Raw genomic sequence first — 14,415 nt, forward strand, 5'->3', positions numbered from 1 at the left:
TCATACTGGTTCTCCTTCAACAAGGCCTGTTGAATGCTTAACAATGTTGTCCTTAAGTATGCTTTCCATCAATTTACCCAGCACCGAAGTTAAGCTGACCGGCCTGTAATTAATTTCCCAGATCCCTTCTTGAAAATTGGAATCACATTGGCTACTTTCCAGTCCTCTGGTACAGAACCTGACTGTAGTGACAAGTTATATATTTTGGCTAGATCAGCAATTTCACATTTGAGTTCCTTCAGAACCTTTGGGTGGATGCCATCTGGCCCTGGCAATTTGTTAATTTTTAGCTTTTCAAGACTTATCTAAGTGATGCTGGCACAGAACATTCAGTCTCATTGCACAATCTCACAATTCCATTTTTTAACTTGCCCATTAGTTTCTGCTATTGTTTTCAGAAATAATTTCTGAAATAAGGGTACTTACCACCTCTTTGACTTCGGCGCTTGATTTCTTGATCAGAGCGAGATCTTTTTTCTTTTGATCAATGTAATTCTTGATATCTATTTCAGGAGGAAGAAATGTTTTTGATGTTATCTAGCCTCTCCTAAAAGAACATAGTGATCCAGTTTTACAGCCTAAGAATGTTAAAATCCTTACCATCAACATGAAGTATTTTTACTCCCCAGCTCAAGGCATTGGACAGAACACTACCTGAAGGGAGTAATTCCTGAAAGACAAATGTTTATCAACCAGTTAAGGAGTGCTGTATGCTTACTTTCAGCTGTCCGAAATCACTCCATCCAACCATTATCAATGAAAACACAGGCCAAAATTAGATTCCAAAAGTCTGTGCTCTTACACTGAATTTAAGAAATGGGAATGGCAGCAGAACAAAACTTTGATTGATTTCTCCATAGCTTACTACTTTGTCAAACAACAAGGAGGATCTAAGCAACTAACATTTGCTAGATCCATAGAAGGGAAAGGAAGTAATCATATTACCAGTGGAATCTTTGTATTCTGCCAGATGCACAGATTTGCACTAATTCCTGCTGCAATTCCGAGCATTATGATAAAAAGCAAAGTGCTGGAAGGAAAAACAGGTTGCTTACCTGTAACAGATGATCTGGTAGTCGTTCTAGACATTCATAATAGTGGGTTCTGCACCTGTGCAGACCAACTTTGGTTGGAATTCATTAGCTCCTCGAGATGCCTATAACCGCCAGCTGCATAAGACTGCAGTACCCTCTGGACGGCGGTTAGGCGTCCCTTTATTCAGTTGCTTGATGGCCGACAAGTTATACTGGTAACTTTGTGGGTTTCTATCATTACACTGGCAACCATATGTACTCCCATAGTATAATGTCCTTCTTGTAGCTTGTTATGCAGTGGGGACCGATGGGCAGGTTTTATGAATGTCTGGAAACACTACCAGATCATCTGTTACAGATAAGCAACCTGTTTATCTGGTTAGTGGTTCCAGACATTCATATCAGTGGGTGAATTACGAGCTCCCAGTAGGTGGTGGGTGCTGAAAGCTACTGTATTTATTCATTATTATTATGTTTACACAGGATAGATGTTACTGACTGGTTTGTTTTATCCAGACAGCGAGTCCTTCCCAAGCACCTGGGATGGCTGAATTTTATCATCAATGTTGTTGCTGCTGTTATAGATATCATCGCAGAATATAGGCTGTTCCCAGTAAAGTTGCTTTTTGTAATTGGCTGATGGTGATTTCTGTGGTTCCTATGGTGTTGAGGTGCTCTTCAAGGTGTTTTGGAATTGCACCTAGGGCACTAATTACCACTGGGATTATTTTGGTCTTTTTCTGCCACAGCCTTTCAATTTCAATTTGTACATCTTTGTATTTTGTGATTTTTTCTATTTCTTTTTCTTCTATTCTGCTATCCCCTGGTATTGCTATGTCAATTATTTTGACTTGTTTTTCTTTCTTCTCGACTACAGTTATATCTGGTGTATTGTGTGGCAGATGTTTGTCTGTTTGTAGTCGAAAGTCCCATAATATTTTTGCATCTTCATTTTCTACCACTTTTTCAATTTGATGGTCCCACCAGTTTTTGGCTACAGGTAGCTTGTATTTTTTGCAGATGTTCCAGTGTATCATCCCTGCTACCTTGTCATGCCTTTGTTTGTAGTCAATCTGTGCAATCTTTTTACAACAGCTGATTAGGTGGTCCACTGTTTCATCTGCTTCTTTACAAAGGCGGCACTTGCTGTTTGTTGTGGATTTTTCGACTTTTGCTCTTATTGCATTTATTCTTAGTGCCTGTTCTTGTGCAGCCAATATTAGACCCTCTGTTTCTTTCTTCAAGTTGTCATTCTTAAGCCATTGCCAGGTCTTGGTGATGTCTGATTTTCCACTTATATTGTGCAAATATTGACCATGCAGGGGCTTATTTCTCCATTTTTCTGCTCGGTTCTTGACTTGTTCTTTCTTGTAGGCCTGCTTTGTTTCATTGGTGTTGAATAGTTTCTAGTTCTTGACCATTTTAAGTGCATCTTCTTCACTGTCCTTTATATATTCTTCAAGGCCTCTTTTCTCCTGCTCTACTGTTTGATAGATTATTATTAATAATAATAATAATAATAATAATAATAATAAATAACAAGCTGACCCCTCACAGAGCATCTGTGCGCTCTTTGGGGCTGGCTACCTCTCTCTCCTCCCGCCTCAGTCTCCGGCCGGGCCGAGTGCGGCCACCATCATGGCCGGGTCCACCGCTACCTCGCATCCTGGCTTCCTGCCGCTGCCTCCACGGCCGTGCCAGACCCACCGCCACACCGGACCTGCCGCCTCATCTCGCCTCCGCGGCCCGGGCCCGCCACTGCGGTGGCCCAGGCCCGCCGCCTTGCCTTCGCAGCCGCCAATTCTCTTGGGTGCGCCTTAGCCAATCAGGCGCCCCCACAGCCCAGCCAATCAGCTGGGCTGCCGGGACGCACATTCGAAAGGCACACCCAGGAGAATTATATAGATAGATAATTCAATTTCTATACCAACCTTCCAAAAGTGGCTTAGAGCAGTTTACATAGCGAAATAGATAAGATGGATCACTGTCCCCAAAGGGCTCATAGTCTAAAAGAAACATAAGATGGACGCCAGCAACAGTCACTGGAGGTACTGTTCTGGGGGTGGATAGGGCCAGTTACTCTCCCCCTGCTAAATAAAGAGAATCATCACATTAAAAGGTGCCTCTTTGCCAAGTTATTGTAGAACTATCTTAAGGACCACCCGTCCAAATTATCCCGCTGCACGCAGGTCTACGGCATAATGCTTGATGAAGGAGTGATGAGATGCCCAGGTAGCAGCAGTGCAAATGTCTTTAAATCTGATGCCTGCAAGATGTGCTGCTGAGGTGGCATACGCTCTAGTGGAATGAGCATGTATAGAAGCTGGTGGAATGACTTGTTGGTGATCACAAGCCATCTTAATAAGCTCTACCAGCCAAAAGGAGATTTTCTGTCGAGTTGGCGAGAGTACTTTATGTTTGCCTTTGTCACATACAAACAGATGTCTTGTTTTCCGAATGTGACGTGTTCCTTTGAGATAGTAGAGTGGTGCCCTATGGACATCCAGTGAATGCATTGCACGGTCCAATGGTGACGACTGGTTACGGAAAAAGGTAGGCAATACAATATCTGCATTCAGTTGGAAGTCTGAAACAATTTTTGGCCTGAAGTCCGGGTCTAAGCGCATGACGACCCGGTCAGGGTAGAATTTTATGTAGGACTCACCTATCCGGAGCACTCTGAGCTCGCTAACTCAGTTTCCTGTGGTTACAGGCACCAGGAAAAGTGTTTTGAGAGTCGCCAGCTTCAATGTTGATGATGCCATTGGTTTGAAAGATGCTTCTGTCAGCACTGCAAGAACTAGAGACAGACTCCATTTTCCTGTTGGTGGTCTAACAGGTGGATAAAGGTTATTAATACCCTTGAGGAAGTCCTTACATCAAGGGTGAGTGAACATTGTTTTACCATCCCAGCCGCTATGGCATGCTGAAATTGCTGCTATATGTACTTTTATAGAGACATTGGATAGGTCGTACCTCTTCAAGCTGGTAAGGTAGAGGAGTACAGCTTTCAGGCTTGCTTGTTTGGGTGCGAATCCCCAAGAGGCCGTGTGTGTACAGAATCTGTGCCATTTTGCTCTGTAGTTGCGCCTGGTGGATGCCTTCAGGGTGTTGAGGAAGATTTTCTTCAGATGCCTATCCTCCACGCGGTGAGATTCAGCACTGATAAGTTTGGGTGCAGAATGCGGCCATGGTCTGGCCACCAAGGGAGTCTTCTGTATACCCCCTTGGATATTCTGAGTCATTGCATGTACTGTGGTTACCTTGGCCACCATGGCACAACTACAATGGTCCGATCTTGTAGCATCTTGGCAACCACCCCAGCCAGTAGGTGTATCGGCGGATAAGCATAGAATATACCCTGATATTAAAAGGCATCGCCCTTGGATAGCATTCCCTGTCCCACCCTTGAGCAATATTGGCTGCATTTCCTGTTGTGGGCAGTTGCAAATAGGTCTACTTCCGCTGTACCCCATGACACAAACAGCTGTTTCAGGATTGTTGGATTTCGTTCCCACTCGTGTTGTTGTAGCACCAGGTCTCTGCTTAGTGAATCCGCTAGGCAGTTTAGGGTCCCTTTGATGTGAATGGTGACTAGATGGCTCTGTCGGGAGATGCACCAGTTCCAGAGCTGTAGGCTGAGGTTGCACAGCGACTTGGATACCGTTCCTCCTTGTTTGTTCACATAGGCGATGGCCATAGTGTTATCCATTTGTAGTTAGATGGCATAGTCCCCTATGTGGTTCTGAAATGTTTGAAGGGCTTTGTATGCCGCTAGGAGCTCCAGGAAGTTGATGTGGAGACAAGCTTCTTTCCGAAACCAAAGACCCTGTGCTCGGTGTTCTCTCAGGTGGGCTCCCCACCCTCTCATGGAGGCAACCGAAGTCTCCATCAAGGTGGGCTGTGGCATTTTGAGGGGTACCCCTTTCAGTAGGTGCACTTTCTTCATCCACCAATGTAAGGAGAGTATCACATTTTATGGGAGTAGGATGCTTCTGGACTGTGGTTCGGCCCTTTGGCGTAACTCGCGGAAGAAACCATAGTTGTAGTATGTGCATCCTTAGTCTCGCATAAGGGACTGTTGTGGTGCAGGAGGCCATGAGGCCTAGTAGCACTTGTACGTTCCTTGCTTTTTGTAATGGAGTTGCATGAAACAAGTTGATGAGGGTTTGCATGTGCTTGAAGCGCTCTTTCGGAAGATATGCCATCTGTGCCACCATATCCAGCCGTGCCCCGATGTATTGTAAGCAAGTTGATGGTTTCAGGAACGACTTTTTCCAATTGATTTGGATTTCCAAATCTCCCAAGAGTGCTGTCACTACATCTATGTGGACTAGAAACTGTTGTTCCATCCTGGCCATAAGGAGCCAATTGTCTAGGATAGGGGTATACTGACAGACCCTGTATCCTCAGGTAGGCTACTATGACAGCCATGCACTTTGCGAATACCCTTGGAGTGGTGACTAGTCCAAAGGGCAACACATCGTATTGATAGATCTCTGACCCCATCGTGAAGCAGATACACTTGCGAAGGCTTTCCTGTATTCCAACCTGGAAGTACACATCCTTTAGGTCAAGCGTTACAATCCGTTGCTCCTTGTGGAGTAGCAGAAGGATGGCTTGCAACGTTGTCATGCAGAATTTTTGTACCTCGATGTATTGGTTCAGCCACCACAAATCCATTATGGGTCGTATGCCCCCATCCTGTTTGGGGATCTGGAAGTAGCAGGAGTAAAATCCCATCTGGGTATGAGCCCACTGCACTCGGGAAACGGCTTCTTTTATCAACAACTGTTGCACTGCCTCCCACAGTATTGGTGTTTCGGGAGTAAACTTCACACCTTCAAAGGGTAGGTCTTCCTTGAATTCTATTGCATAACCTGTTGTGATTAGGCGCAAGACCCACCAGTCTGATGTTATATGGTGCCATGCTTGAGCGTAGCTTGCCAGTTTGATGGTTATTATGGCTGGCATCAAGATCTTTTTCCTTGTGCAGGTGTTCAGTGATTGTTTTTGGCTGCTGTTGTTGCCGTATGCAGGTGGGCTCTGACCCAGATTAAAGCTGCTGCTTGGTTTGTTGTGCAGCCTTATTACATCCTGGCTGATTTGGATTGTTTCTGCTTTATGTTGCAGTTTGTGCTTTTCAGTCGGCGGTTCCAGCGTTGTAGCCTTGCCTTTTTTTCTTTGGACTACATAGCAGGCCTTCTGGTTTTTTAAACGGGGTGCTGCTGCTCGATGTTGTGGCGGTCAACACCGAGGTGGTTGACACCAAGGCAGTCGCTGTCTTGGCCTTTGTTGTTGCAGCCGGGACTTTAGACTGCATTATAGGTGTAGGTCCTGGTGCCGAGGAGGTCTTTTTGGGAAGAAGGGCCTCTTTCATTAAGGAGAACTCCAGGCGCGCTGCGCGATTCTTTATTGTCTGCTTACTGAAGGTTGCACAGACGGAGCAATTAGTCGTGTTATGGGCTTCTCCCAAACGAAACCAACAGTGGTCGTGTCCGTCTGTTGAGGGGAGTTTTCCACGACAATTGCGGCACCCTTTAAAGGTGGTTTTCTCCCGTGTAGATCCCTTTTTCCCCACTCATATGGTCTCAGATGCTATCAAGAAGAGATTTTGGGGTTGTTTTTACAATACCGTGTTTTCAAGTTCCGAATGGGAAAATGAAAATAGAATAGTCATACGTGCCATGGTCAAAGGAAGAATCCGAGATATCGCCAAATCCAAGGGGGTAACCAAAAGAGTTGTCTAAGTCCATTGCCAGTAGTAGTTAAGGAGTTTAAAGCAATAGGAGTTTTAGAGGTTTTTTTCCAAGGAGCAAATGGTTTCCGAGGACTGATCGCTATGGCGGTCAGCAAGCAACTGAATAAAGGGATGCCTAACCGCCGCCAGAGGGTACTGTAGTCACGTGCAGCTGGCGGTTATAGGCGTCTTGAGGAGCTAACGAATTCCAACTGAACCTGGTCTGCGCAGGCGCAAAACCCACTGTTATGAATGTCTGGAACCACTATCCTGATCAAGAGTTCTCACAGTCCATCATCACTAGGCTATGTTATTTCCTTTACCAAAATCGCATCTTCCCACTGACAGAGGTTCACCTTTTTTGCTCACCACCCTGGCAATGCTGAGGATCCCAATGCACTTTGAGTACAAGCTAGGACTTGCTGATTCAGTGCTCGCTTGTCCACTGCCAAAACAAGTCCTAATCATCCCCTCTGACTCCAGAGGGGAGAGCTGTGGCTTTCCATATGACTACTGAACTGCAGTGGAAGAGTGCCTTGCCAGCTGATCAACAAAAAAAGTCACTCCTCCCCTCCCACAGTTTCATGTTTGGCACTAGAGAGGGTGTAGACGAGTAGGGATTATCTCCACAGTTGCACAGGGCTTCCAAGTCCCTTTGAAATCGAGAGCAACTGTAGGGACCACCCCCACCTTTCATCAAGCTCAAAACTTGGAGCTATGCAGGGCCAGCCAAATGTTGCTGACACCTGCCCTCTGGACATGGCTTATAACCTTCTGAAATGCTTGAAAAAAATAAGCAGGTATAACTGAGTAAAGCAGGCAATGGCATACTACTATAGAATAAATATTTGTGGTTATTTGCAAGCATAGTTTACAAAATAAATCTATTTCCACTACACCTTATAATCAGTTTCTCTTTTTGTGTTATCGTGTTTTCCTTTATTTTTCCTAAATACATTTCACCACTGCTTCCACATATGTTTTTATATAAGCTGCTATAACCCAAACTGTAATTGTAACTTTTTAATGCTCTCACATTTAAAAAGTGATTTGGTAGTCAATCAAATTTGTTGTGCACAAAGCACAACAAAAAAGGAAGCTCAAATATGCACATAATCTAGAACAGCGGTTCTTAATGTGGGATCTGCCACATGTTGTTGAAGTACAACTCCCAGCATCCCCAGCCACAACAAACTGCTGCAAGTTGTAGTTCAGCAACACCTGGTAGACTGCACGTTAAGAACCACTGATCTAGAGAAATTATGCAGACATGAACTTGAGGATCATGGCCACAGCTGGAAAAGTTTCAGAGTGAAGGAATGAGAGAAATCACACTATAAAATGACACATACCTGTTCTTTGATTGCTTTTTCAACTAAAGATTTTCCTCTACTCATGCGCACCTGTGTTTAAGAACAAATACCACCTTCAGGCCCAGTTAGTTCCCCCACCCCCACCTTCAGGCCCAGTCTCCCACCCCCACCTTCTGCCCCTCCCTTCTGCCCCAGTCCATTCCCCATTATTCCAGAGGTCCCTGTCTTCCTACCACCACCACCAGCTTTCCCTCCTCACCGGTCTCCTCCCACCCCACCATTTTCGCCTGCCCGCCTCTCTGCCAGGGCTTGCCGCCGCCCCCTCCTCACCCCACCGTCCGCCTCCTCCTCTGCCACCACCTCAATGCCCGCCCAAAGTCAGGAACTCTCTGCAAACTCCCTGTCGCTCTGGAACTCTCATGGGATTTTGCGAAAGTTCCACCATCCCTATGCATTCTGGCTTAGTGAATTAATTATATAGATTATATAGAAGATAGGTACGGCATTGTCTAAAATGATTGAAGCAAAAGACCTCACAGTTACTCAAGAACTATATCCTGATTGAACAAAGACAAACAAAAAAACACACACAAAAAAACCCTATATGGATTCAGCAATATCCCGAGGCGTCAAAAAAGAATCCAGATATATACATATGTTTTAATAACAAAACTATATTCTTCAAGAACACTGTCCAGTTACATAGGAAGTTATAAAACTCAATCAATAAAATTATATCTACACACACACACACCCCGTAGTCATTAAGATGGTCTCCATATCAAATCACATGGCAAAACTATATGTTATCCCGTGGCTAAAACAAGACATTGGGAAGACTGACTTGGACTTCTCTCATCTTATTGATGAAGTTTTGGACTATGTAATTTGATATAGAGACCATCTTAATGACTATGGTGTGTGTGTGTGTGTGTGTGTGTGTGTGTGTGTGTATGGATATAGTTTTACTGACTGAGTTTTATAACTCCCTAAGTAACTGGACAGTATTCTCCAAGAGCATAGTTTTATTATCATATTAAAACATATGTATATATTTGAATTCTTGATGCCTTAACACAGACAGGGGCAGGTTGATTTAGGTGCAGAAGGACTTGTTTGAGACAGTAACCCCAGTGTCTGAAACTACTTGGCTACCCTAGAAGAAAAGAAAAGAAATTGCAAAGAGCCAGTTCTATCTGATCTGCAACATTTCCAAACTGAGGGCTGAGGGACAGGGAGGAATTGTACTTACTGTGTCCACCATCTTAAATGAACTTCCATCGTGCCTATCTCTTTTGCTGCTTGGATGAGATGAACTGTTTCCTCCATTATATAGAGATTCTGGACTTGGGACTGGAGATGCTTGTCCAAGAGTCTGAGCAAATTTTGCTTCCTTTTTACTGGAGATTAGATAGCTAATATCTTTGCTAAGGAACGCTTCCACTTTCTAAATAAAGAGGGAAAATGTATTATTTCGGGATAAACACAAAATAGCTCCAAGAAGGCACCTGAAATCTGCTAAACATGTGACAATTTATTACATTTTTATCATGTCTATCTTCTATCCCAGAACTCAAGGCAGTATGTTATGGCTTACCCATCCAGTTACTGACCAGACTTAGTCCTGCTTAGCTACCACAAGGAAACTGTGATGTGCTTGAGATTACACCCTAGGACTAATGGCCCCCCACAAATGAAGTTAAGCTGCATGGGAGTCTCTTACTCACGGCACAATCCCACACAGCTTAAGGTTCTGTACAACTCATGCAAAGCCAGAATATTGATTTAGATATTCAAGTACGTGATAGCTACTTAAAATCCAATCACAGATGTTTTCCCACATGAAGTGCTTATCAAGTGAGGCTGCTAACCTCACAAAATCAATGATTTTGCACTGCAGAAGTAAAAATGGGGGAGAAAAGACAACAGAGAAGTAGAAAGATGGGAAAGAATTTGTGAGGACATAGCAATGTTTCATGTAGTAAGAGGCTATGCATAAATGATTGGTCCTCACAGATTTACCCCCATGTAGGGCAGCAGAAATATAGGAAGATGCTGAAAGGCATCATCTCATACTGCATGAGAGATGGCGATGGTAAACCCCTCCTGCATTCTACCAAAGATAACCACAGGGCTCTGTGGTTGCCAGGAGCTGACAGCACACTTTACCTTTAGAGGGATTTAAAAGCAGCCAGAAACACCCAAGGAGGTAAACCATGTAAATATTTAAACAAGTAGGAGTTCTACAAATACTCTCTCAACAAAGGAACTCCCCATTCAGGAGAAAGGGGGTAATGCCTCTAATGAAGAATGGTTACATTCGAAACATATTAGGCATAACATATAAATTGGAATATTTTCATTTGAACATATTTTGAGTTAGCTTCCTTAGTTATTTTTTTGTTGCACACAGGCCAACTTTGGAGGTTCTCCTTAGTAGCAACCAGTCTGTGCTGCCCAACAGCCACTCTAAAAACATTCAGGAGACCTTCAAGAACAGCAAGTTGGAAACAGAAATGAGGTAAGTCCTGGTGCACATACATTAGCAACTGCACCCACCTACCGACTGGTATCCCAGGTTTGGAAAGTATGTGAATGCTTACATTCAGTATTCATTTTGAAATTAATTGTAAACACAAAAATATTCAGATGAAGCCTTGTAATTTTTTCTCTTGTTTTCTAAACAGAACTGACAACTAACTTCTTAACAGAAGACATGTTCCAGAAATGGTACTTATCTCTCTTTTTTTGCATAACAAAATATATATTGACTTACTCCTCCCAATTCCTTAAGATCTTTTGCTATTTTTTCAGAGAGGATATTGGATGGAATATCAAGGTAAAACACCTTCCCAGTCAGTGGTTTGTATTTTAATTTTTCTGATCTTGTGGAAACCTTTTTCACAGTTTTCAGGGGAGGTCTGCTTCTTTCTGTTCGTCCTTGCATATCAGCTGTAATTAAAAGAAAAATTTGAATAGGGTTGGAGTTTATTTGCATATATGATAAACAGTCATGTGTGTGTGTGTGTGTGTGTGTGTGTGTGTGTGTGTGTGTGTAAGATTGGAAATACATTGCTGAGCCTCAGCAACATTTTAGATCTTGCAGAGCCCTTCCAGAGCACACCAGACTCTAAGGGCTCTTGCACAGGAGGCAGCTGCAGAGCTTCATGAGGGCTGCCAGTGTCCCCCATATTCCTTCCTTACACACACAATTCATTAGTCAGGACATCAGTCACTGAAATTAGTGGAGTTTAATATGTTAGGATAGGGCAACAATCCTACAAACACATGATATGGCCAATTTTTATGACTGAGCACAAGCCCAATTACTAAGATGTACAAAGAACTGGTTCCATGCACTCCCGGGAGGGCAGGGGAGGTATCGCTTTAAGGGGCAGAGAAGGCGCTGCCTACCTGCCAGTCCCCCTGTCCCAACCCCCCGACACACACACACACGCACGCCTCAGCCATTTGTGTGGTGACACTGATCCCGGCTGCAAGGAGGTATGCTGCAGCCCCACACACCCACAATTTTGGAGGATCACCAGTGGGGGGAAAGCAGTGGGGCAGGGGCTGGAGGTAGGCAGCACTTTCCCTGCCCCTTAAAGCGACCCCCACCCCCTCCAAATCAGCTCAAACGCCAGTTTCCGGAACCGCTTCAGCGCTATGTATTTTATAGTAGCTAATTCAAATGTTTAGAAGTCATGCACCAGTTCTTACTAAGCTTTTGTTTTTATTTGATGAAATGTGTTTTGAGATGAGTTTACCTTTAGTACAAGGCTATATCAAATTACAGGATAGCTGTGTCATCAACATGATCTCTTAATTTAACGTGATCGCTTAATCTCTTTAGGTCAATGTTACATATGAAGCAAATATTATCCAACTGAATTTCACAGTATTGCTTGCATATAAAACAATGGGATTATGGAACTATCACTAATATTTATACTTATTCTACTTTTATTGGCACTTGTTTATTACAGTATTTGGTGCCATGGATGTGAGCACCATGCCCCATAGCTTATGCTCAAAAGTATGTCTTTTAAAGCTTTATCTTTAGGATATAGGGCCAGTTAATCTGAACAACAACCCTTACACACAGTCACATCAAGGCTGCAGCAAGAATGCTTTCACCCCAATGTCACTAACAGATCAGGGTTGTACCACGTGTAGAGGATCGATTCAGAAGAACAACCACCACACATGATTAAAGGACATGCCGAAATCACATTAGCACATCCTTTAGTAATGTTGGGACAGGTGCATTCCCACCTTGGCCTCAACGTGAGTGCGCATAGGAGACATTGTTCATCTAAACTGGCCCATATTTCGGTTTTCATCATAATCTTTATTCATTGTCATCAACACAAACATCCAATAAGCTCAGCTGTCATGCAGAAGATGATAACTGAATAGATCAGGGCAGTAGTAAAAAAACTGTTAGCAGCCTAATAATACTTAAGATATTCAGAGGTGGAGTTATTTAACAAAATCAGCATTTGTCTCAGGCAATCCTGCTTCTGTTCTACGTTACTTGTAAAGGGGAAAAAGAGATGCCCATTTACCCATCCCTGGCTCAATGAGGCAAGTCTCATCAGTGAGACTCGACGGAGTGAGCGGACTTAGCCCACTCTCCCCTCAGACCATCAAGCCAGCAGCCCTTGGCAGCCGGATCAGCTGCCCACATGACTGCCGGCTCCATCACGGAGCTGGCTGGGGCTGCGGGCCATGTGGCCCCCAGGAGGTCCAGGATGCCCCATGTGAGTGTGCAGGGCATTCTGGAGAGACCCCCAGGGCTGGGAGGCTTGTTTCAGCCTCCCGGGGGGGGGGGTCTCCTCGTTTGTTGCAGTGGCGCAGAGCCACGCCAGGGCAATACACGATCACAAAAACAGGGTTAGCGGAGCACTCACTCCGTTTAAGAGGAGGACTACAAAAGCGGGTCACCTGCTTTGGAGAAACTGGGCTCGCCTGTGGTTCTCACGCTCAGCTGAAACCGAGCTAGACTCCCTTAGCCCAATTTTGGCCGATCATGAGAATAGCCTCAATGTCTGTAATTAAGTCCTGTAATTTTGTTAAGTGTCCACTGGCTTTTAGATTTGAAGAAAATTTGTCAAGAACATATACGTCTACAGCCAAAATATATTGCTACTCCAATACATAAAAGTAAAACAGTACAGATAATATAGACCTCCATATAAACAACAAAACTTGAAATGTGCAAAATAAAATTAAAAATAAAAGTGCATAACAATGTATAAAGCTTCTCTCATTCATTTAATGTTAGCATCTGATTCAGTGAAGATTGCTACTGCCTGAACAACTCACACTGATTTCTCAAAGCCATTCTTTTGAAATTTCTTGGTGACTTGGGCGTTCAACTTTAGCCCACATTTCTGAGATAGCAAGTAATCTGAGGCATTAAAGCACAGCAACGGTTTCTTTAAGAAAAAAGGCTGTTTAAAGCTGTTCCTTTAAGAAGCAAACCTGTGCACTTGATGAAGTGGGCTCACAAAGGTTTATGCTAAAATATGTGTTGGTATTTAAGGTCCCAACACCTATTTTAGCATACACTTTTCAGAGCCCACTTCATCAAGTGCACAGGTTTGCTTCTTATAGAAACAGCACTTGTTGATATTTGTACTGAGAGAATTTGTATTCTACCAAAGACAACCACAGGATTGTGTGGTCGCCAGGAGTCACCCTGACTCGACTGCACACTTACTTACTTAAGGTGCCACAACCGGAGTCTTCGCTGTTTCCGCTGCAACAGGAATACAGCTAGCCTCCTGAAAGCAGCCTATGCATGTACAGCTGCACTGTATAGATATTATCAGTTTATTTACTTTTTTGAACAAAAGCGATTTACATGTTGTGAGTTCTGAATGAAAACAAACTAGCTCTTGGCACAGTTCTCACAAAACACTCCGCAAGTGCTTCAAGTGCGCAGGCAGCACTTAAGCGAAAAACGAGCCGAGTACAGGAAAAGCAAACGCTTTCCAATGTAAAAAGACGACCCAAACGCCCATCTACCTAAGAACTGACACAGAAATGTCGCTTCTCTCAATTTCCAAATGTAACAGGGCGAGAGCTGTGTGCATGTAATCGCTTTGCGGGGCGGGGGAGGAGAGATTCTGTTAAGGGGATTAAGTTTCGCCGAGGCAAGGACTTACAGGGGAACGGTCCTTTGCTGCTGCTTTTCAAACCACTTGGTTTCATTTTCCTGGGAAGTCACATTTTCTCTACTCACCTCCTGCGACGGTTATGACCTGCAAGGGAAACAGTTCAGAGCCACGAAGGGGGAGATTTAAAACACTCTTTTAAAAGG

General features: G+C 43.9%; 1 protein-coding gene across 5 annotated transcripts in view; it reads right to left on the reverse strand.

The window, feature by feature from the left end:
* The window catches only part of DBF4 (DBF4 zinc finger), a 42,790-nt gene that overhangs the window by 27,839 nt on the left and 536 nt on the right, over positions 1-14,415 (reverse strand). For all 5 annotated transcript variants that reach the window (XR_008309898.1, XM_053262053.1, XM_053262054.1 and 2 more), the window contains exons 2-7: positions 14,261-14,356; positions 10,864-11,039; positions 9,340-9,534; positions 8,127-8,177; positions 601-670; positions 427-503 (exon numbers count right to left, since the gene is read on the reverse strand). Coding sequence is in view for 4 of the 5 variants with exons in the window: in XM_053262053.1 (XP_053118028.1) it covers positions 427-503; positions 601-670; positions 8,127-8,177; positions 9,340-9,534; positions 10,864-11,039; positions 14,261-14,306 (615 nt within the window). In the remaining variant the exon portion in view is untranslated. The remainder of the gene's footprint in view (positions 1-426; positions 504-600; positions 671-8,126; positions 8,178-9,339; positions 9,535-10,863; positions 11,040-14,260; positions 14,357-14,415) is intronic.

Source organism: Hemicordylus capensis, chromosome 6 (genome assembly GCF_027244095.1).
Source record: "Hemicordylus capensis ecotype Gifberg chromosome 6, rHemCap1.1.pri, whole genome shotgun sequence".
NCBI lineage: Eukaryota > Metazoa > Chordata > Lepidosauria > Squamata > Cordylidae > Hemicordylus > Hemicordylus capensis.